Genomic DNA, 25,619 nt, shown 5'->3' with positions numbered 1-25,619 from the left:
CCCATCTTGTTGGTATTCCATTGGAATCCATCTGCAAAGCATTGCAGAAACAGAGTATTTGAAGACAGAATTCTAATCGTGTTTTTTTTTAATACTATGGATTCCTCCATTGCCGAAGCACTGTTTCTGTGTGTGATAGGAAAATCTGTATGTATCCCATCAGCAACAATCCTTTTTAAAAGGTCATAGAGTGAATGGATTGGGAGGAGCCAGTCTTCTGTGATGTGAGGAGTCAAAGCACAGTATTTTCAAATCATAAACATTGTAATAATCAGGTGTGATGAAGAGAGTAGGCAGTATGCATCCAGTCCTTAAAAGGGGGATGCATAGAAACATAGAGTTGGAAGAGACCTCATGGGCCATCCATACTGATACAAACAGATTATATTCCAAGGTGATACAGTCCTATATCATACTGCACTAATGTGAGTATGTGCTACTCACATTTGAAGAAAACGGCACTCTCTAACTTGCCACTTTCCAAAAGTCTCGGGAAAATGCCCCCATGATCCCCAAGTCACATGGCCAGTGACCAATGGTCATGTAATTGGGGATGATGGGAGATGTCGCCCAACTGTTCTGGAAGGTGCCAAGTTGAGGATAGGCTGCATTACTCCACCGGATGTCTATCTGTTCCTACTGTCTTTCCTTGCTGCGTCTCCTGTGTGTCCCCTGGGCTAGCTGCCTCTCTATTCATTCAACAGGGACTTTTTGCAACAGCACCATCTATGCTGCTCTGGAAGGAGATGAGTGTAGGGAGAAAGTCAACAAGCACAAGTAAAAAATGAGCCCTTGGGCAGGTGTATCTCCACTGTAGAGTTAATGAAGTTTGACAATATTTAAACTGCTTTGGCTTAATTTTGACCACTTAAAATGTAGTTTTGCTAAAGCTGAATCTGCACTGACCTATATCCCAGGATCTGCTTATCCCTGATTATCTGGCAGTGTAGATTCATATAATCCAGTTCAAAGCAGATAATTTGGGACCAGATCCTGGGATATAGGCAGAGGCGGCCCTAGGTAATTTTCAATGGTAAGCAAACGGTATTTTGGCACGCCCCCCCCCCCCAACCAATCACTGATATATATTTTCTTTTCATCGTGGGAGTTCTGTGTGCCATATTTGGTTAATTCCATCATTGGTGGAGTTCAGAATGCTCTTTGATTGTAGGTGAACTATATATCCCAGTAACTACAACTCGCATATGTCAAGGTCTATTTTCCCCCAAGAGTGCCTCAAGAGCGCCCCTGGGCAAAATCAACTATACTGCAAATGCTTACTTTGCATAATGGGTTGAGCCACCCCTGGATATAGGGCAATGTAGATCCACCCTAGGTCTTTAACCCCCTCTGCCAAATAGTGCTGGTGCCAAGCAACAACTCTCATGATTCCATTGATTTGAGCCATGGGAATTACATGCTCCATCTACACTGTGATACAATGCAGTTTCAGAATGTAGATTGCAGAAGTATGCACCACCTTGAATGCCATATAGTGAAAAAAATAATTTAATTGATATAAGCTGATAGACTCAAGGCTCACGGCTGTAATTGTTACCCAAAAGTGATTCTACTAAATATTGGCTAAAGTGGCAACAGTAATACACAATCAATCAATGCATTTCCAGATTGTAACACTCTGGAAAAGTCAAAGAGAATCACAGGATTATTTCTGGAATACATTGTTAGCATGAGCTCTTGCCCTCACCCCCACCCCATCATTGTGAAGAAAATAATCTATATTCTTTACATATGTTATCCTAAGAAAAATAAGTCTTATTCCAACAGCGTTTAATACTAATTGCCCAATTAGATAAGTGTGCACCATTTTTCACATACAGCCCAAAAAATAAATAGGTAGTTTAATCATGTGTGTGTGCATCTGTTTTTATGAATATATGCTTCTTTTTTAATTGGAATACTGATAGCCGCGAGTTCGTAAGCACTAGACTACATTGAATATACAAACAGAATGCCATTCTTAATTATGTCTGGAATACAGAACATGCTTATATCAAGAGAACAAAATGTGGGGATCTCTCCAGCTCTTTATAGAATTGAAGAGAAATTCTAAAAAAACACTGTTTTAAATTTCAGGCACACAGAAGTCCCATATATAGAGATATTACTAATATCATTGGCCAATGTATGTGTGGGATTTTTAAAATGTTTTTATGGATTTAATCTGAATTGTTTTTAATGCTAATTATATTTAATACTGTTTTAATATTTGTATATTTGTATATTTTAAATTGTATTGTAATGCTTTTAATGTTAGCTGCTTTGAGTTTTCTTATGGAGAGGAAACAGCAGGATATAAATTTATTTATTTATTTATTTAGAGCTTTTATAACCCGGTCTTCTCGACCTCCGAGGAGGGACTCAGGCTGGCTAACAACAGAGAATCATAATACAAATAAACTAAAGCATAATAACGTCATAGTACATTAATACATTAAAATACAGATCAAGAATTACATAAAGCCAATTTGTCAAGGTAAATCACAAATTCACCATCACCCACCTTGTGGTCAACAGTTATTGATTTGATCATCGATCTGAGAATGCTATGTTCCAGAGCCAAGATTTTACCATCTTTTTGAAAGTCAGGAGGGAGGGGGCAGATCTGATCTCTATCGGGAGAGAGTTCCAAAGCCGAGGGGCCACCACAGAGAAGGCCCTGTCTCTCGTCCCCACCAGACGCGATTGCGAAGGTGGTGGGACAGAGAGCAGGACCCCTCCAGAAGGTCTTAACAACCTTAATGGTTCATAGGGGAGAATCCATTCGGACAGGTAAACTAGGCCGGAGTCGTTTAGGGCTTTATAGGTCAACACCAGCACTTTGAATTGTGCTTGTAAGCCGATTGGCAGCCAGTGGAGCTGGCGCAACAGAGGAGTAGTATGCTCCTTGTACCCCGCTCCTGTTAGTAATCTGGCTGCCGCACGTTGGACTAGTTGTAGCTTCTGGGCAGTCTTCAGAGGCAACCCCATGTAGAGAGTGTTGCAGTAGTCTATACAGGATGTAACCAGAGCATGGACCACCATGGCCAAGTCAGACTTCCCAAGGTACGGGCGCAGCTGGCACACAAGTTTTAATTGTGCAAAATCTCCCCTGACCACCGCCTATGTTTCAAAGGACTTCAGGGCCACATGCTTAGCCTCACTTCTTCTAAAAGATTTGTTTTAATTGATTTTATTTTACTAACGACTTCATATATGTTCTCATTTTTTGGAATTTGTAACTTTTGTAATCTGCTTTGGATCCCAGTATTGGGGAAAGGGCAGAATGTCACTGAACAGCAACTGCATAATCACCATTATCATCATCATCACTGCTATTAGTATGCTGATATTTAAACATAGAGGTTTGACGTGAACATATTATGATAAGATTGAAAAGAAATATTGAGCTGAATGTGGAGACTGGGCAGATATATGCGTAAGTACCTTAAAAAAAACTGATGTGGGTGACAGCCTGAGACATCAATTTCAAGTTTATGCTACAATAGAGTTGACTTACGACCTTACCACAATGAGAAATTCCCAAGTTGTAGGACACTTCCACCTCTTCTCAAGCATGGAGAGTAGGGCTGGGCAACCACGGAAAAAATTGTTTCTAAACTCGATTCGTTTTTTGGGGTTTTTGCATTTCGATATTTAAAAGAATTCCGAAATTTTTATTTAAAAAAGTTCGATATTTACGAAATTTCGTAAAATTACGAAACAATATGAAACGAATACGAAACGAATACGAATCGATTCGTTAATGGCGGATGCGACTGCGCAATACGCTAAAAAACCTCCATATGGGACAGGGGGAACTTCTGAAGCTTCCCTCTCCCTCTGTTGTTGACTGTTGGTGTGATATTTATAATTTTTTTTCACTGATTAAACAAACAACAGCTATAAAACTTGCCCCAGACATGCGGAAATAATAACGAAACGATTTCGAAACGATTTCGAAACGAATACGAAACGAATACGGAGCAATTACGAAACGAATTGAAAAATTCATTTCGTTTTTTAGATGCTCCTGAATGGTTCGTTATCGCTTCGTAACCAAAAAAAATAACGAATTTTTAACGAATTACGAAATTACGAAACGAAAGCGCCCAGCCCTAATGGAGAGATACTAAGCTCATAACTTCTGGCTGTCATGCATTATCTATGCTAAAAGAATAGTCACCATGCTTTCCCCTCTCAATGTGATGAGGTCGCTAGTGAACATGTGATACCTCTTAGGTCAGTCTCACATGCTACAGGTAAAGGGAGTGCTTCAATAAATAGACAGACATAAAGTTTGTCAAGGAAGAAGAATATGAAAAATCAAAGCACTGTCTAGATGCACAAAAGTCCTTTGTACAGTGTGCAGAAGTCACCGTGCTGTTATGGTCAGAAGATCTTTGCTTTGCAGCTCATCCATAACAACCACATAGAAAACTGGAATCATGGGAAGTCATGTTCTCAGTGGAAGAGACACTTAACGGCCAAAAGAAACACATTTAAACATCCAGTTGTAGTTTTGTGTGTAAATTTCTCTTTCTTTCTATGTGTGTGGTTTTGGCTATTGCTGCAATGGACGGATATGGAGAGGTTTTTTTTAAGGGTCCATTAGTTGTTGAGGTTTTTCTTCCCCCTTGGGATTTCAATATGAACAAAAAAAAGCAGGGATTCTATTTAAGAAACTCTTTTAATGCTTCCTTAGTGGCTTTTAAAGTCAGAATCTGTATTTTTACAAACCAGAAGAGAGACATCCTATCTAAGGGAATAGAAGTTTGAGATTTTCTTTCGACTCTGTTTTAAAACTATAAATAAACACAGCCTCGTTTTTAAAAACATCCCTACAAACTGTACTTGGATTAGTAGTTGAACAGCTAAATATTAGTTTTATTTGAAGTTGTTGTTGTTTTACAGAAAGTGAAAGTTTTATTCTTTGCTGAATGTTTTGCTTCTCTATTCCATTGACATCCAAATAGATGATGTGCCTTGGATATCATTTTTAAAGGAACCACAGGAACAAATTAGCTAAATTAGCATCTAAAATACACAAACAATTTTGGATGTGTGGCTTTTTGTAAAAATATAGTCAAATTGCTCAAGCATTGCTACGTGTAGTTGCTGATTTTCCCCCTTCAGTAGAATGTAAACAAGATAAATTTAAAGATAGGATTGGAATTACTATCCACAGCAGCAGAACTAAAATATCCATTAAGCCTATTGGATTATCACAGCAGCCCTAGGATTGAAATATTTCTGCTTCTTCTCCCTGACTAGGATAGATTCAGGAAGAGAGCTATCCGGCCTCAAGGGAGGATGAGACATCTATTGATCACTCAGACATATATTGCTGAAAATTATATATGCAACTCTACTACTCTTTTCCACCTAATTCCAAGGAAGCCCCTCGGGTGCTGAATGAGTGCCTGATGGCTGTGGCTGTCTGAATGAGGACAAACAAGTGGAAGATCAATCCCAACAAGACAGAGGTCCTCCTGGTAGATCGTAAACCAGATCGGGGTATAGGGTGGAAACCTGTGTTGGATGGGGTTGCACTCCCCCTGAAATCACAGGTCCGCAGTCTGGGTGTCCTCCTGGACTCATCACTGACGCTTGAAGCTCAGGTGTCGGCAGTGGCCAGGAGGGCCTTTGCACAATTAAGATTTGTGCGCCAACTGCGACCGTACCTCGTGAAGGCGGATTTGGCCAGGGTGGTCCATGCCTTAGTCACCTCCAGATTGGACTACTGTAATGCACCTTACGTGGGGCTGCCCTTGAAAACAGCCCGGAAATTTCAATTGGTTCAATGGGCAGCTGCCAGGCTGTTAACTGATGCTCCTTACAGGGAGCGGTCAACCCTCCTGTTTAAGGAGCTCCACTGGCTGTCGTTCATTTTCCGGTCCCAATTCAAGGTGCAGGTTCTTACCTACAAAGCCCTAAACGGTTTGGAACCACCTATCTTCGTGACCGCATTTCTGTATACGAACCCACACGATCTCTTCGATCATCTGGAGAGGCCCTGCTCGCACTCCTACCTCCATCGCAAGCACGATTGGTGGGGACGAGGGAGAGGGCTTTTTGGGTGGTGGCCCTTTGACTCTGGAACTCACTCCCTAAGGACATCAGGCATGCCCCAACTCTGGCAGTCTTTAGGAGGAGCCTTAAGACATGGTTGTTCCAGTGTGCCTTCCCAGAATAAGGAAACTCCTAGCAATATGTACCTAAATGCACTTTATCAATGATTTAGGATTGCCTGCACACTCCTTTCCTCTCTGAAATTCTATCCTACTTATATATTTCACCTGGTCATGCTCAGCATTATTTTTTAAAAAAAATTAATTATTACATTTGGCCCAGCCATAGGTTTTTAACGCGTTGTTGTGCTATTGTTAATGTTTACTGCTGTTTTTTGTTTATGAGTTTCATATTGTTTTGTATTGCTGTCGTTGTTTTTGCTGATGTATTATGGGTTTGGGCTCATGTAAGCTGCACCGAGTCCCTTGGGGAGATGGTAGCGGGGTACAAATAAAGTATTATTATTATTATTATTATTATTATTATTATTATTATTATTATGTTGCCTGTTTCAAGCACCATAGACTTGCCACTAAGTTGACCACTTCAACAATTAAATCAATATATCTGCTCTACTTTGAGGTAACCAACATGATTAATGACACAACAAAAGCTCATAACTGCTGAAAGCAGAACATGTCTGAGACTCCATCACCGATTCACCAATTCACCGATTCACCTTCATGTTATAGTATAGAAGCAGCTAGCTTTGTAAGATCATCAAGCCAATTGGGTCGAAGATCTCTTGTTTTCATTTACTTTGCAGTGCACTGTTTATATTATTTATTTATTTATTTATTTCTTGCATTTATTGACCGCCCCTCTCAGCCCGAGGGCGACTCGGGGCGGTGAACAACAACAGAAAAGGACAGTGTACAATAAATCAGGACAATACATCATGTGATGAATGACAATTTAGTAAATGCAGCTGGGGACAGTAAAAGACACTCGAAATCCCACACAAAATCCTACAGGATTAACTTGACCTTTATCATGGTTTTGGAATCTTGGATAAAGAAAGTTTATTGGGGCTAAGTGAAATCATATATTGTCGAAGGCTTTCATGGCTGGAATCACTAGGTTCTTGTAGGTTTTTTCGGGCTATAGGGCCATGTTCTAGAGGCATTTTTCCTGACGTTTCGCCTGCATCTATGGCAAGCATCCTCAGAGGTAGTGAGGTCTGTTGGAAATAGGAAAATGGGTTTATATATCTGTGGAATGACTGGGGTGGGGCAAAGAGCTCTCTGCTGAAGCTAGGTGTGAATGTTTCAGCTGACCACCTTCATTAACATTTGAAGGCCTGGCTGAGCCTGGAAAATCATATAGTTCGAGCCCTTGGGAAAACAGGCAGAAAATTCTGAGCCTTTGGAGTGACAGCGACTCAAGAAACCATCCCTCAGTCCTTGTAACCTTCACGCACCTCCAGACAGAAGGAGCCAAGGGATGGCTGGAGGGGAGCACTTGAATCCCCCTGTGGAGGACCAGTTGGTTCTGCCTGGCATTGTTGCCAGGTGGAAGAGGGGAGGAGCCTTACAAACCTCCCTTACAGGTAGCCTTCTCCCCCCTGCATTCGGCCTTCCAGCAGCGCAACCCACCCGCCCTCAGTCCAATATGAGTTGTACTGGTCGCACTAGGGCTGGGTAGGGATTTTTTTCCCTCCTCAGAGAAGAGGGTTTTTTGCCTATCCCATATTGAAGCTGACAGGAGTAAGGAATTTAAATGGGTGGAGCTGTTCCTGGCGGGAAGTGGGGGGAGAGATTGGATCGGCGTACACCTTGGCACCCCTCCATTCGGAGGTGAAGGGAATTTTGATTTTATCTCTATGGGCTTTACGGCTTAGGGGGTGCCCAAAATATCTTCCTTAGGGTGTTCCTTGAGGGGGGGAGTCACCTCTCCCCTATGGGGCTTTATGCTTCGGGGGGGGGAGGTCCCCTCCAAACCGCCTTCCAGTAATGACCGGCCGGGACAGCAAGCCATCTATGTGGACTGCCCCTGGGGTCAGGCATTTCGTCCAGTGTTTGGTTTGGCAGGTGGTCCCAGAAAGATAAACAGATGAAAGCTTAAATGACCGTGGAGTTATGAATCAACCCTAGCTTTTACTCCAAGCTTTGAATGATGTATACAAATTAGCTACACAAAGTGCTGAAGGTTCAGGAATAAAAAACATCATCTCTGATACCGAAGCCAGCAGCTAGCATTAAATTGCTGTAGGCTGCAACTGGTACGTGGTTATGTTCTGTGCTAAAATATAACCGGTTAAATAGAGATAATACATCAAATGCTGACTTGCTTTTCTGCTTACCACTGAGCCAATAATGTTCAGAAATATCAGTCCTGATGTAATGGTGGTCTTGAGATGAACCTAGGGAACGGGTTAAAGCTGTATCCTTGCCAAGGAAATCAGAGGCCGTCCCAGAATACAGGTATTCATCTACAAAAAGGAAACAAAGAGAATGACATTCTTTATTAGATGGATAGATTGTGTGTCTGTATACCCTTAAGGTTTTGTTTTCTTTCTTTCTGTAGATGTTCCTCAAAGAGTTGTGATGATTTTAATATATATTGTATACTGGATTCAATAATAATTTATTTATATTTATTGGTACGGAGAGTCTTACTGCTGAGTCAGGCAACATTCTGTTTTAAATAGTACTTCTTCGAAGTTTCATCTTGGGCATGAAGCCAAATTTTCTTAATCTGAATATGAGACTCCGAGGCATATATGCACTCACTTACTCATTTCTGCTGTCAATGTCACTGCTAAATTTACTGCTGTTCTACTAAAATTTTACAATTCGACAGCAACCCCCTACGTTCCTTTTTTTTTTTTAAGGCACCCTGTTTTGAACAAGCCACAGGTGATGATATCAACTTGAGTTGAGGCAATGCATTATATAAAGAACTTTATCACATGGGCAGGGGTAAAGCAAAGGACAGTTGGAGAAATTGTGGGGCAATCGTGGGACACCATCAGTTTCTGTTACATCTTGTCAGTGCAGGTAGTCTCCCTTTCCATGATGTTCCCCCGCCTGTCCCCACTTCCTCTTTGTATCTTCTGGACACAGTTTCTTTGTCCTGCTGGCATACTGCTGGCACAGATCCACACAGAGCCCAGCCAGAAGTAGCCCTGTGTTATTTAATGGGCTCCAGGGGACTCCAGTGTGCTGGCAGAGCAGCGATGTGGGAGAAGATACTTTTCAGTCTCAATGTGATGAGGTCATAAAACAAATATTTTAAAATATATTACAGATAGAGTGGAGAAGAGAGATCTACAGATGTTGCTTTTGACTTTGGAAGAACTATCTGAAGGAAGAACATTTCTTAGTGAAACCTAGTAACATTCTTTTAAATATATTCTTTATTGAGTTTTTTTTATATTACATAATAGTTAAAAATCAGAAAGAAAGAAAGAAAGAAAGAAAGAAAGAAAGAAAGAAGAGAAATTACAGGCAAAGGGAGAAGAGGAGGAAAGAAAAGAGGGGGGGGAGCATAGAAAGTTAAAAAGAAAAGTCAAGAAGTGGGTTTTCACCACCCGAGGTTTCCCTTCTTCTTCAAGTTGACTTCCAGGGTTCTTCGAGGATAGTTTCTTCCTTTTCTTTCGTTCTTCTTCCTTCTTAGTTTTCTTAAACATATTTAGTTTTTTTGACTAGTCTACTAAAGATAATTGTGTATTTACAAGTTAACCTTTCTTTCTTTTTTGGAACAGATTTTTTTTTTGTCATCTCAGTTCTCTTGCATTAAGTATTCATTAAGTGGTGTCCAGTCTGTACATGTCTCTGCTATTCCTTTATTTCTTTGTAATAGATAACTTAGACTATCCATATTTTTAACATCTAATATTTTCCTTTTCCATTCTTCCATTGTTGGTATATCTTCCTTTCTCCACCTTTTGGCGTAGCACATCCTGGCTGCCGTTGTGGATAGGAATATCAATTTATCTGTATTTTCCTCGCTTTTCATATCTGTTATAACCAATAGAAATAACTCAGGTTTTAGGGGAATTTTAATTTTTAGGATTTTTTGTAAATTATTTTGAATTTCTTTCCAATATTTTTTTTCCTTTTTGCATTGCTACCACATGTGGTAGAATGTTCCTTCTGCCGTTCCGCATTTCCAACAGTTGGGTTTCAAATTCTTATAGCATTTACTTGATTTGTAAGGGGTCATGTACCATCTATAGAATATCTTTGCCCAATTTTCTTGCATTTCATATGCCCGTAAATATTTTATTTTTTTTCTTCCAAATCAGTTCCCATTCTTCTAATCTTATCAGTCTAGCCACATTTCTTGCCCATTTTATCATACATTCTTTTACTCCTTTCTCCTCTGTGTTTCATCCCAACAGCTTTTTGTATATTCTGGATATTTTTTTTCCTCCCTGTATTCCATATTGCATCCCATTTGTTTCATTTTGTCTCAAATCCTATATTTTATCATTTCCATAATATTCTTGGATCTGCCTATATTGTAGCCAGGTCATGTTTGGGTAATATTTTTTTATTTCCTCTAAAGCTTTTAAATTTATTTCTTCTTTCTCTTCTTTTATCAGTTCTTTATAATTTGGCCATTTGATCCAACCTATTTCTCTTCTTTGGCAGGATTCCAGCGGTGATACCCATGTTGGCATTTTATTATACATCCTTTTTTATGTTTGTTCCATGTTTTGATAATTGCAGCCCTAATGAAATGGTTTCCAAAATTCTTTTCTAGTTTTGTTTTGTCGTACCAAATGTACGCATGCAAACCCCTTCGTAAATCAAAGCCCTCTAAATGCAGTAATTTTTCATTCTTTAGTTTTATCCATTTCGTGGCCCATGAGAAACCTAGTAACATTCATGCATTTACATTTTGGATCTTCTGTGACAGATCTGGATATTGAAATCTAACAACTTTTGACAAGATTGTTCCTCTATTCAATGATCACAGCACATTTGGGAAAGTAAAAGACACAATGAAGAATGATTGGAATAATTAATGTCTGCCAACTGATAGATATATTCAATGGATGATAAATCAGCAGGGTTAAAAGGAAAACACAAAAGACAGTCTATCCTTGCTTTAACCTCCGATGACAAGGCTCTTTCAGCACTTGGTTTTTTCTTTGATCTGCTGCACGTTTCTTATTTCCTGAATCACTTCAAGAATACATATTGTTAAAAGAAGATAAAACAACAGTGGGATAAAAAGTTGTGCCTAAGGGTTCCCTTTGTAAAATCAATAAGGAAAGGCTTTCAAATAGGCTAACTGTGTACGCAATATGTTTCATTCTGAATTTTTCAATTTTTCCTTAACCAAAGCTGGCTCAAACCTCCTCCATGTGATCCTTCCAGATGATTACCAGGAACAGTTAATTCAGATGCCTCAGATGAAGCAGTGGAAGGAAAAGAAGATTAAAAGAGTTTCCAGTAAGGCAAAGAAATTTCTCAGTAGAAGAAAGGAACCATGCCTTGTGACTGGTTTCATGGAGAAACTGGCTCAGGTAGTACCCACTGGAAGAAACATCTTTATTTCTTGGTATCATATCCAACACAGAAATTACTCAAGGTACATAATGCTCCTCTAGTATTAAGTGTAGTTTATTTATTTATTTATTTACTTTATTTATATACCGCTTTTCTCAGCCCTCAAAGCGGTGAACAACATCAATACAAAACATCACAAGACAAGTATAGGGCAATTAAAAACAATTGTAACATAAATCATTTAACAATCATTAGCGCCTCAACAATAAAATCAGAATCCAGTCTCATCATCCATTATTCCATATTCCTATGTTCAATTACACTGTTTAATCAGTGTTTGAACAGCCAGGTCTTCACTTTCCTCCGAAATGCCAGCAAGGAGGGGCCAATCTGATATCTGCAGCCAGGGCGTTCCACAGCCGAGGGGCCACCACTGAGAAGGCCCTGTCTCTCGTCCCCACCAAGCGCGCCTATGATGCAGGCGGGACAGAGAGCAGTGCCTCCCCAGATGATCATAGTGTCCTAGTGAACACATCTCCATAGGAGGAGATGCGTTTGGAGAGGTAAGTAGGGCCAGAACCATTTAGGGCTTTATAGGCTAACACCAGCACTTTGAATTGTGCCCGGTAGCAAACTGGCAGCCAGTGGAGGTGGCGCAACAGAGGAGTTGTATGCTCCCTGAGTGCTGCTCCTGTTAGCAACCTGGTTGCCGAACACTGGACCATTTGAAGCTTCTGAGCAGTCTTCAAAGGCAACCCCACGTAGAGAGCATTGCAGTAGTCTATACGGGATGTAACCAGAGTGTGGACTACTGTAGCCAAGTCAGACTTCCCAAGGTTTGGCCGCAGCTGGTGCACAAGTTTTAACTGTGTGAATGCTCCCCTTACTAATTTAAATATTCATTTAACAAATGAATCCTGGGCAATCTCATGCATATATTCATATACAAGTTGTATTGCTAAAATCCAAGCTTAAAACAATTCAATATCTGCTTTTTCCCTGTCCTTGGAACATACTGTGCAGAGTTGGAAACTTGCAGTCACACAATCTCTTCATTTCAGCATTTACAATGGCTACGTTCGCCAGTGGCTATACTTTTGTTTCACTTGTCCTGTTTATCAAGTTGTAAGCCTGATATAAGATAAGAGAGATGCACCGTGACATTTTAATTTATGGCAGCAAAGAAGGTATATTAAGTTTCTTTGTAGGATCAGTCACAGTGTATTTATAAAAAGAATATGACTCATGTTCAGCCTTTATGCTGACATAATGAGATTGATGATTCTAATCCTGACCCTGCCGGGGACTAAGACTTCCATTATTAAAAAAACAATAGGGGTTGTCTTTCTTGGGTACCCTACCTCTTTTAAATGTTCATAAAGCATTCTTTAAAAGATTCCTGGAAAATTCTACTATCACCTCTTTTCTTTGAGACAAGGGCAATGATTTATTGCACTGTTTAGTAGTTTTCTGAGATACATTGTCCTCTCACTAAAATGTCAAAAGGGGATAGTATTTCAATGACTGAAGTAGCTGAAGCATAAGATTCTTTAGCACTGCAAACCTCATGAAGCTTGGACTACAAAGTGACCTCTAATGTTGTGTGCACAAACACGAATTCAAATAGACTAGGATTGTGATGTCAGATTTGTGGTTTTTTGGGGGTGTATTTAAAATTTTGAGGCCTACCAACTGTAGCCAGGTACAAAATAGAGGGTTAGTGAGGTAGAACTGGATGTACATTTGTGGTTCAGAGAGTAGAGCCATGGACCATGTACTGGAAAACTGTACATATAAAACATATACATAAAGCTAAACATAGCCTACAATAATATATAGTAGACCAAGGATTCTAATGAGAAACATCTCCATATTGTAAAGAAACCTGATCATAGGCCAGTAATATCATAAACAATTAGCCTAAGGCTAGTCATAGAACACACATAAATATATATTTGGTTGAACTTTTAAAATGTTGTTATTCAAAAATAACAAAGTAAGCGTGTAACAAAAAATAATCTCTTAGCTTTCCATTGTTATTTGTAGGTTCTTGTGGGTTTTTTCGGGCTATAGGGCCATGTTCTAGAGGCATTTCTCCTGACGTTTCACCTGCATCTATGGCAAGCATCCTCAGACTACCTCTGAGGATGCTTGCCATAGATGCAGGCGAAACGTCAGGAGAAATGCCTCTAGAACATGGCCCTATAGCCTGAAAAAACCAACAAGAACCTAGTGATTCCAGCCATGAAAGCCTTCGACAATACATTGTTATTTGTACTCATACTTTTCATTCAACCCTTGTACAAAAAGCAACACACTTACATATTTGCATCCCATTGCAATGTGAGCATAGTGTTGTAGTACAGCGTGATAGTAACGTTACTGCTATCGGTAGAAGGGAGAAGAGGGCTGCGCAGGTGTTGGAGGAGGAGCTGCAGCAAAAGCAGATTAGAGACATATTCATGGCTCCAACTGATTCCGAGTCCTTCGAGGGTTTCTCAGATTGTGAAATGGGGGAAGGAGAGGAAAGCAGGGGAGTTAAGTGGGCTACTCGAGAACACGAATCAGATGAGGAGATACAAAGGAAGCATATGAGTTATATACTTAGCGCTCCAACAGAAGATGAAGACTTTGTGGGTTTTGAAAGGAGTGATGGGACTGGGAGTGACGATGGAGAGGAGGATGGTTTAGACTGGACCCATGTACAGGAGACTAGGGACATCTGTACTCAGTCTACATCCAGTGATAACTTTGAGGGGTTTGCAGAGGACTGGCAATCTGGGAACACTTGGGAAGACCTAAGTCTTGAAAGACGCTGGCAAAGCTGGAGGGATGGGTGTCAGTGTTCAGCTGCAGGGAATGGGGCAGCTGAAAGTGATGATAAAAGGGTGGGGAGCAGTTCATCCTCTGATGAGGAGTTATAGGATATAAGTTGGTTTGATTTCAATGGGTCTTTGCAGAAGGCAAAGTGTCTTATCGGGTTCAGATTTTTGTTACTGCCATTACTCTCAAGTTTGGGTCCTTGGACTACAGATCTCCGTGTTTCCGTGACTTCTGGCTGGAACTCTGTAAGTGCTGACTTCAACCTCCCCTTTAACTCTGGACTGTGTTTTGACGATGATTATGCTTTTTGGACTGTTTCATCTCTTTTTGGACGTGCCTGGACTTCGGATTGCTTTTGGACCTCGATTTTGCATGCCCCCACCTTGTTTTCTTGTGCCTTTTGGACCTTTTGAATTTCAAGCAGATTGCTGTATATTTTTGTTATCCCAGATTATACTCCAGGATAATCCGGATTATATTTAAATTGAGTTTTTTATGTAGAGGTTGCTAGGGCTGGGCGGTTTCGTTCGTTAATTTCGTAATTCGTTATTAATTCGTTATTTTTTTTATAACGAAGCGATATTTAACAATTCAGGAGCAACTAAAAATCGAAACGAATTTTTCAATTCGTTTCATAATTGTTTCAAAATTGTTTCGAAATCGTTTCGAAATCGTTTCGAAATCGTTTCGAAATCATTTCGTTATTATTTCCGCATGTCTGGTGCAAGTTTTATAGTTGTTGTTTGTTTTATCAGTGAAAAAAAATAATTATCACACCAACAGTCAACAACAGAGGGAGAAGGAAGCTTCAGAAGTTCCCCCTGTCCCATTTGGAGGTTTTTTTAGCATATTGCGCGGTCGCGTCCGCCATTAACGAATCAATTCGTAATTGTTTCGTAATTGTTTCGTAATTGTTTCATAATTGTTTCGTAATTGTTTCGTAATTTCTGAAATTTCATAAATTTCAAACTTTTTTAAAGAAAAATTTCGGAATTCTTTTAAAAATCGAAACGCAAAAAACCCCAAAAACGAATCGAGTTTAGAAACAAATTTTTCCGTGGTTGCCCAGCCCTAGCGGTTGCTATAGACTTTTAGCATTTTTGTGTTCAATAAACCTGTGTTTGGTTTTACATTGTGTTTGGCATTCTTGAAGCTTCTGGGTCTTGACACATAGCATGCCTAACTTACACAGTCCATGTATATATGGGCTAATCCATAAAATATACAGAGAAACATGTATATTTGTGAATGATAACATAGTTATCCTGTATTCACACTTCACTGAATTTTGAGAGGAAGTTCTTTAGACAAAAAATGCATGCAGAGACAAGTGCATATGAAGAAAAAGTGAAAATGCATATGCTTGTGACATGTGTGTGTGTGTGTGAAGTCACTTCCAAAATGCATTGTAGTAACTACTCACATAAATATTCAGACAAAACTGCATGCCAAAATAAATGTATGGAGGAAAGGTGTAACCAATACATTTGAATTTCCAAACTGACTCCTAAAAACACCCAAATCAAAATAAAAGAGGATACAAGAAATCAAAGGATTTTTTAAAAAAATAAACTTGGTCTAAAAAAGTGTTTGTTGGAAGCAACATCATATTATTTAATAAATTATTGCACAACTATCTAAATGAGAACTAACTAGCTGTCTTCACATCTCTGAAAAGCAGTCAATATAAAACATCTAAATGAGCATTCCAAGGAAGCTTGTCCTCAGTGTGGATTGGATTTGTTACCCTTAATAATGATTTCATCTCCTCAAATCTAATAACTTACGTAGCTCTGTGACATTGTCATGCTCAATATGCTTTCACTAGTCTGGTGGGATGATACAGTGAATGAAAAAAAAACTGAAACCAATATGTGGGTTGTTTAAGGAGGGGATATTTGGGGCCCTTGAAGCATGGCAAGAGGAAAAAGGCAACGCAGTCATGTTTTAACTATCTTTTCAGTTTCCACTTGAATATTTGCAAAAACCTCAAGCCTTTGTGAGTATTGAGATGAAACATTCATAACAGCTTGAGCCCTTTAGGGGTAAATAGTTGGAATGCTTTTGCATCCCTGGTTTGCTTTATTTATATGCCGTTCTTCTTCCAAAAGAACTCAGAGCAGATTAGGGCAGTCTCCTATCCAGGAAGCATACAGGAATCTAACTGCATCATACATTATCAGAACATATCTGTGGCCTGAAGCATTAAAATGTGTCATTATAATCATTGTCGTTCTTATTTTTGTTGTTGTTGTTATCTTAATTAATACCCCACATTTCTTCCCATGGGGACTCAAGGAGGCTAACACTCCACACTAGGTAAAGCCCTAAACGACTCCGGCCCTGTTTACCTCTCCGAACGTATTCTCCCCTATGAACCATCAAGATTATTAAGATCATCCGGAGAGGCCCTGCTCTCGGACCCACCGGCCTCGCAAGCGCGTCTGGTGGGGACGAGGGACAGGGCCTTCTCGGTGGTGGCCCCTTGACTCTAGAACTCTCTCCCACTGGAGATCAGAACTGCCCCTTCTATCCTGACATTTAGGAAACAGGTGAAGACTTGGTTATGGAGACAGGCATTCGACGAGTGAGCCAACACCCTGAGATATGGATGGAGGATGGTGAGCAACGATTTTAGTATGACGACTGACCATTATAGTTATTGATTGTAATTGCTGTTTTAAGGTTTTACTGTAATATGTATTATGATGTTTTATTGATTGTATGTGATATTATGGTTGGAAACTGGTCTGAGTCCCTCAAGAAAGGTGAGAAGGTCGGTATACAAAACTTTTAAATAATAATAATAAATAAATAATAGGTAAGTTCAAAAGGTGCAATACAAACGTTAAAAATGCATTTATTTATGTATTTGTTTGTTTGCCATATTTATATACCGCCTTTCTCCGCCCGAAGGTGACTCAAAGCAGTTTTTTTAAAAAAAAAATAGTAGCAGTGTGGTAAAAACAAAATTAAAATGAAGTAGATATAAAGAATGGCATTTAAAATTCATATTAACACTACAATCACTAACACCATCATTATTTTAATAATAAAATGGCTATTGCCACTTTCAAATTTATAAAGCACTTAAACATTTCCTATTGCTACCTGCTTTCACACCAGCTTCAGTTTGCGGGGTCCTTATCATAGAGTATATTTGATTATTTATTTATTTATCATTTATTTATTTCTTGCATTTATTAACCGCCGCTCTCAGCCCTAGGGCGACTCGTGGCGGTGTACAATACAAAAAAGACACTTTACAAAGCAATCAGGACAACAAACTAACATCACTAATACACAACATTTAAATTACACTAAAAATCCGCTGCGTCATATTATGGAATCATAATCAATCTCGTAGTCGTAAATTCATTCCGGTTGTCATTTCCAGTAACATAGCACTCAGTTGAAAGCCTGCTCGAAGAGCCACGTCTTCAGGCCCTTACGAAAGGCCATGAGGGAGGGCGCCTGTCTGATGTCAGCAGGGAGGGAGTTCCACAGCCGGGGGGCCACCACCGAGAAGGCCCTCTCTCTCGTCCCCGCCAGACGTGCCTGTGAGGCAGGCGGGATCGAGAGAAGGGCCTCCCCAGATGATCTCAAGGTCCTCGTGGGCTCGTAGGCCGAGATGCGGTCCGTAAGGTATTTTGGGCCGGAACCGTTTAGGGCTTTGTAGGATAACACCAGCACCTTAAATTGGGCCCGGTAGCAAATCGGCAGCCAGTGGAGCTGGAACAACAAGGGCGTTGTGTGCTCCCTGCGTCCTGCTCCTGTTAACAACATGGCTGCCGCGCGCTGGACGAGCTGAAGCTTCCGGGCCGTCTTTAAGGGCAGCCCCACGTAGAGAGCGTTGCAGTAGTAGTAAATTTATACAGAGGAGGTTCATCATTCCATAGACTACAAATGTATGACTTATCCATAGTCAACCGTTAGATTTCCATGACTCAACAGAGATTTGAAGCTAGAGTTCTAGTCCAACACGTAAACTGTTATACCAGTCACAGGTATATACACTGCTATGATGCAGCAATGTCTAATCTCGATAAAATAGTGAAGAGTAGAGACATCACACTGGCAACAAAGATCTGCATAGTCAAAGCCATGGTATTCCCCGTAGTAACCTACGGATGTGAGAGATGGACCATAAGGAAGGCTGAGCGAAGGAAGATAGATGCTTTTAAAATGTGGTGTTGGAGGAAAGTTTTGAGAGTGTCTTGGACCGTGAGAAGATCCAACCAGTCCATCCTTCAGGAAATAAAGCCCATTGGAGGGAAGGATATTAGAGGCAAAGATGAAGTACTTTGGCTACATCATGAGAAGAAAGAAAAGCTTAGAGAAAACAATTATGCTGGGGAAAATGGAAGCAAAAAGGAAGAGGGGCCAAACACGGGCAAGATGGATGGATGGTATTGTTGAAGTGACTGGCTTGACTCTGAAGGAGCTGGTGGAGGTGACGGACGACAAGGAGCTCTGGTGTGGGCTGGTCCATGAGGTCACGAAGAGTCAGAAGTGACTGAACAAATGAGCAACAACAACAAATGATGCAATCCTTATTACAAGCTTATATGTAGAATCTCATTACAAATATTGCAGATTGGAATATGAAACTGAAATTGGTATGGCTGGCACGTAGTGACATTTGTGTCAAGGACTTTAGGTTCACAAACATCATTAAAATCTAGTTCTTAAATTCAATGGCTTTATGCTATGATGCACGAATTGTGGCAAAAGCAGAACTCTTACCTGCCATGACAGATGCAAAAGGCTGCTGAGGATCAAAAGGACATTTCAGTCTACCAGATTCCAAGTTCTGAGCATCAAATCTGAACACTACGTCCTGTACATAAAGGACATATTCATTAGTCTAGTATCTCAGAAAACAGAATGTCTGGTTTCAGATATAAAAACTCATATGCAAATACTGCAAATAAATACACATATTAGCATTTATTACCATACTATAGAAAGATTTAGCCCTACTTCTCCTTGTCATCTGGGTTTATGAAACATGCTGAACCAGTGCCTGGATGCTGTAATGGGTTGAATGAAGGCTTGCAAAATGAAGCTGAATCCTCATAAGACAAAAACTTGATGAACTGGTGACTCTCGGGTCTGGAAATTGCGTAAGTTATCTGCCCTGGATCAGGTCATACTTCTATGAAGGAGCTGGGGCATTGTATCCATCTTTGTTTCTGGAGGCTTAGACTGCTTGGGACCATACTAGCTATGGTGTTTTCTGGACACGTATAACCACAGTAGTCCATGCACTGGTAATTTTCTAATTACAATACTACAGTGAGGTTGTCCCTGAAGATGAGCAAGAAACTACAGCTATTGTAAAATACAGATGCTAAACTGCTTCCTAGTCTTAAAATACCACTTAACACCAGTTCTGAAGGAATTGCACTTTCCCGCAATTTCCCTGTGCGATGACAGAAAGGGCAGCAGGGCAACGGGCATTGCTGCACATTGCCTCCCTTTCCGCCATCTGATGAAGGGAGGGGAAGGGACTAAAGCACAGTCTCCTGTGCCCTCAATGTGATGAGGGAAGGAAGGAGGGCGCATGGGGCACCACAAGCTGCCCCTTGAGCCTTCCTTTTCATAACCTGCTTCTCTTTTATCTCGCTCGCGTTTTTAATTAGTTTTTAATTAGTTTTCTTTTAATCATTACATGTAGCCCACCCATTGTCATTGTGTTTGGGCTTATTGTAATTTTATATTGTTATATATTCACATGTTTTATGTAATTATGATGTTGTTGTTTATTGTTTGCGCTTTTGGTTTGCGTTTTCAGTTGTACTCTGTTGTAATTTGTTGTTTGGGCTTGGCCTCATGTAAGCCACTCTGAGTCCCCATCGGGGAGATGGTGGCGGGGTATAAATAAAGATTATTATTATTATTATTATTATTATTATTATTATTATTATTATTGACAATTGCCGGCACAATGGCACAGTCTGAAAGGGACATGTGAAGAGATTGTAAGATACTGGAGGAAAGCTTTTACAACTATATTCAGTATGTGAGCTTCCTAGAGGCATCTAAATGAATGACAGAGGAGACTGAACTCTAGTCGGATCCAACCGGGCAAATCTATGCCTTTACATCTTTATGTTTACTATATCAGAAAATATACTTACTTGCATGATAAACCTTACTTGCATGAAATGCTAATGAAATTTGGCATCATGGGGAGAAAGTCTACTTTTTTAATCTCATGGTGCTATGGTTTCAAACCAGGTTGCAAGGCATATAATTTCCAGCCAGGCATTTATAGAAAATGATATCAGACTGCAGATAGTTGGCAGGTCCAAATGCTGACCAGCAGGTATGAAAAATTCATTTGAGAAAGGAATAACATCTTGATCTTTTGCTTTCCCAACAAAAGATTAAAGTCAAGACTTCAAAATCTTATGACAGAGTTGTTGGATCATTATAGAAATTAGTATAATATTCATCTGGTCTTTTGAAGTTACAAAACTAAATAAAAAGAACTTGGCAACCCCTAGCAAAACATTGTTTTTAGGTAAAGAAAACCTGTGCTCACTTCTAAGAATATTAAGATTAATTTCCTCTTCTTGGATTTCTTTTTTTCTTTGTTTATGTCTTTATGGGGTGCTGATCATGCATTTCAACTCTAGGACAAAGAGAAAAAATCATCCCTATACTATGAAAGCTTTAATTTAGAATTTCACCCTAGTAACAATAGAACTGCTAATTTCTAAAGCAACTGTGGTGTAATACCAAATGATGCTCTTGGTATCACCAATGCACCATTGCTACACCTCAGCAAGCGAGAGTCCAAAAGTGGCAGGCTCAAACCCAGAACCTCAACCAATGGCTGATACCAAATGAGAGACTCCCCCCTGAGCACACAGAGGACTGGGCGACTTGGAAGGTTCTGAACAGACTGCACTCTGGCACCACGAGATGCAGAGCCAACCTTCAGAAATGGGGCTACAAAGTGGAATCCTCAATATGCAAGTGTGGAGAGGAGCAAACCACTGACTACCTGCTGCAATGCAACCTGAGCCCTGCCACATGCACAATGGAGGACCTTCTTGCAGCAACACCAGAAGCATGAGGCCAGATACTGGTCAAAGGACATTTAATCAACTACCAAACTCACAAATTCTGTATTTTGTCTGTTCGTTTGCTTTGTTCTGTTAGAAATGTAATATAATTGACTGGTTGTCCTGACACGACAAATAAATAAATACCATTGCTACAAAAATTAGGAATTGTGTTGTTTTGTATACTATTAATTGGTATGAGTAGGTGTGAAATATTTTTTACCATTCTTATTTAATTTAGCCAACTTTGAGGAACACATGAGATATAGAGAGTGACCTAGAAAGATTAATGATTCAGCAGGGATTCTTTTAATATTTTGTGATTGCCTACCGGGAGAAAGTATTGCAAGGCATCTGGCCTGAAATGTGTTTTTTACACAATCAATCATCTGAAAAGCAAGTCTAGGTAGAACTATATCAATCACCTTGCTTGAACATAAAGGTTTGCCAACATGTGATATGCACATATCAGAAAGTGTGAGAACATGAGTTCTAACACAACTGGTAAAAACCTGAACATTACTCTGCTGTTTGTATAAAGGGTTGTCAGATCATTTTTTATACAGCCATAGACCATTTTGCAGGGAATGATGGATGCTCGGGAAAGTTAGAGCCATACCCTGTCATGCACCATTTGGGAATGGATTAAATTACCTCTTTGTGTGTTCCAAGCTCTATGTAGCCACAGACTGGGTGGAAAGCTCCTGTACCGCAGACATAAACATGAGTCCTGTTGTAAGGCTGGAGGACTCGAATGAAGTTGGCACATTCTGTCTATTGTGAAAAAAATACCGGTTAATCAACAGTGGAAAATTCACACAGCACGCTGTTATATTTTTAGTGACCAGGAAAATGTAGTCCACAGGATCCAAAAAAGTGGTAATAACATGGAGAAATTTCACTGGCCATTTAAGACTATGGGGTTTATTATTTTAAAATATCATTTTATACCACACTATCACTGTGCTTAATAATGGGTTGACATTTTCATTTTTGGACCATGACTGGAACGACAGACAAATCACAAATCACTGTATGTTAGCTTAACATATGAATAAGAAAGCAATGCTTCACACCAAAGGCACTGCACCCAGTAAACTGGGTGGGAATTCTAAATTTTATGAAATATAATGTACAGAAAAAGTAGACGTTTGCATCAGCAATACACTTTGCCTACTGAATATCTGAAAGCTCAAACCTGGGACTGAACTGAAAATTGTGAAAGTCCATTTTGGCATGATGTCCTAAACGACTCCGGCCCAGTTTACCTGTCTGAACGGATTCTCCCCTATGAACCATCAAGGTTACTAAGATCTTCCGGAGGGCCCCTGCTCTCGGTCCCACCACCTTCGCAATCGCGTTTGGTGGGAATGAGGGACAGGGCCTTCTCGGTGGTGGCCCCTCAGCTTTGGAACTCCCTCCCACCAAAGATTAGATCTGGTCCTTCCCTCCTGACCTTTAGGAAACTAATAAAAACCTGGCTCTGGAATATGGCATTTGAGGATTGAGTCAATAACCCTTGTCCACATGGAAGGATGACGACAAATTATGACTGTACTGACGATTTGGCTTGTGTAATGTGATGATGATGTTTTTATTGTACTTATATTTTTAATGTATAATGATGATGCATTGTGCTGTTTTGTATATTATTGTATATGAACACATGTTGTGAACCGGCCTGAGTCCCTCCTTGGAGGTGAGAAGACTGGTATATAAAACTTCTAAATAAATAAATGTCTGTGCTGAGCCATTGTGTGAGTCCAGTAATGACTGAGAAAATGGAGTGGCAGTGACTGGTGGTAAACGTGGGAGAAATAATGAAATAAAGCACATTCCTGGCAAGGAGGATTAGAGAACCACAGTTATAGCTTGTGAAGCATAACTTCTGGACTACAACTCTCTGAGTCTCGTCAACATGGTTGGTGTTGGTGGAGGTATTTCAGTCCAAAACAAAATCCATGATCCTACTTTAGCAATTCCAGATGCATTTTGCATTAACGTATTTCTCTTTAACATATTCAACTCCCTACCTCTTTGGTTAAAGGAATTTAAGCAGTAGTCTACTACTTTCACATCTCTGACATTTTGTTTGCACAGTTCTGTATAAACCAGCATCAGGGGTCTTAATGAACTATTGCTGGCTATATTAATCCGGAAATTTTATAGTAGTGGTCATCAAGCTGTGCTCAGCACATTCCTTTCAGCAGTTGGCTTTTTTTTCAAAAGCCAGAAATGAAAACAGTAAATTCACATAAATTATCCCTCCTGTAGACTTCAAAGGATTCACGGTGAATTATGGAGATCAACAAACACCGTTTGGTAATGAATATTCTTCCTCCACAACATTATCAACTGTTGCTACAGTTCACCAACCATCCTTCCTACTCTGATTCAGCCCATGGTGTCCTTGAAACATCAACATTCACTTTTACTAACATCAGCTTAGTTGAAGTATTCATTACAAAATAATCATAACGAAAGACGATAAGTCTTTGCATTAACATATTTGCATTAACGGAAGCTTCAAATGGTCCAGTGTGCGGTAGCCGGGTTGCTAACAGGAGCTGGGCTCAGGGAGCATACAACTCCCCTGTTGAATCAGCTCCACTGGCTGCCAGTCTGCTACCGGGCTCAATTCAAAGTGCTGGCTTTAGCCTATAAAGCCCTAAACGGTTCTGGCCCAGTCTATCTATCTGAACGCATCTCTCCCTACGAACTCCCTACGAACTCCCCAGGAACCTAAGATCGTCTGGGGAGGCCCTGCTCTCGATCCCACCTGCTTCACAGGCACGTCTGGCGGGGACGAGAGACAGGGCCTTCTCTGTGGTGGCTCCCCGGCTGTGGAACTCCCTCGCCAGGGATATTAGATCAGCCCCCTCCCTCCTGACTTTCCAAAAAACAGTAAAAACTTGGCTCTTCGAGCAAGCATTTGGAACCCCGGAGTAAACAGACAAACTAGAGTTGGAAATTGACCCAGGAACGACCAAGACAATGTAAATGGATCAAGATTTGAACAGAGGACATAGTTTCTTTTTAAATTGTTATTATGCACTGTCGTTTATGATTAATTGCACTGAATGTTTTTGCTTTATCAATGTATGTATTTTGTTTCGGCATCGAATTGTGCCGACTGTGTATACCGCCCTGAGTCGCCTTCGGGCTGAAATGGGCGGGATAGAAATAATATAAATAAATAAATAAATAAGTAAAAAACCCTGCCTTATCAAAGCTTTTCCTTTTGCAGATCAATTATTCTTTATCATCCAGCCACATTCTCATAGCATTTTATGATTGTAGCATCATAAAGAAACCAAAGCTGGGTCAATTCTTTTCCTCTGAAAAATGGGAAGGGGGGGCACTTTGGGAGAGGGTCTGGAAACGTTTTGAAAAGCTCATTGGGATGATGTCTGTTTCTCTAAAACGGTGGTAGCAGTCAAAACAGTACACTTTTATTTTGTTCTTCCTTTAGTAAGCATATTTGATGGTATATTCACCAGTAGGCTACTGCTTTTCTAAGTGCATACCTTTAAAAGATGTAATATTAGGATACACTTCCAGACACTCAGTTGAGGGGGAAGTGAACACCAAGTGATATCTTCTCTACTAGGGCTGGGCGGTTTCGTTTCGTTAATTCGCAATTCGTTAATAATTCGTTAATTTTTTCAATTACAAAACGATAACGAACCATTCTGGAGCAATTATTAAAAAAACGAATTTTCAAAAACGTTTTGTAAATGCTTCGTATTTCGATATTGTATTCGTTTCGTTATTGTTTTGAGGTCGTTTCGTTATTATTTCCGCATGTCTGGGCCAGTTTTATGGTTTAATTAGTGAAAAAAATTATAATATCACACCAACAGTCAACAACAGAGGGAGAGGGAAGCTTCAGAAGGTTTTGGGGGGTTTTTAGCGTATTTCGCGGTCGCGTCCGCTATTAACGAATCGATTCGTTATTGTTTCGGAAATCGATTCGTTATTTTTTTTACCATTTACGAAATTTCGTAAATATTGAACTTTTTAAAAGGAAAATTTTGTAATTATTTTAAATATCGAAACAAAAAAAAACCCCAAATACAAATCGATTTTAGAAACAAATTTTTCAGTTGTTACCCAGGCCTATTCTCTACCCCTAACAATGCTTCTAGGTTGATGCTGGTTCTTTTACTTTATCATTGCAGATAAA

General features: G+C 39.9%; 1 protein-coding gene across 1 annotated transcript in view; it reads right to left on the bottom strand.

Moving 5' to 3' along the window:
• The window catches only part of SEMA3D (semaphorin 3D), a 255,213-nt gene that overhangs the window by 113,628 nt on the left and 115,966 nt on the right, over positions 1-25,619 (bottom strand). The window contains exons 5-7 of the mRNA XM_060778197.2: positions 22,088-22,207; positions 19,104-19,197; positions 8,375-8,503 (exon numbers count right to left, since the gene is read on the bottom strand). Of these exons, the coding sequence (XP_060634180.2) occupies positions 8,375-8,503; positions 19,104-19,197; positions 22,088-22,207 (343 nt within the window). The remainder of the gene's footprint in view (positions 1-8,374; positions 8,504-19,103; positions 19,198-22,087; positions 22,208-25,619) is intronic.

This window comes from Anolis sagrei, chromosome 5 (assembly GCF_037176765.1).
Source record: "Anolis sagrei isolate rAnoSag1 chromosome 5, rAnoSag1.mat, whole genome shotgun sequence".
NCBI lineage: Eukaryota > Metazoa > Chordata > Lepidosauria > Squamata > Dactyloidae > Anolis > Anolis sagrei.
This window is presented reverse-complemented; position numbering and strand designations above follow the sequence as displayed.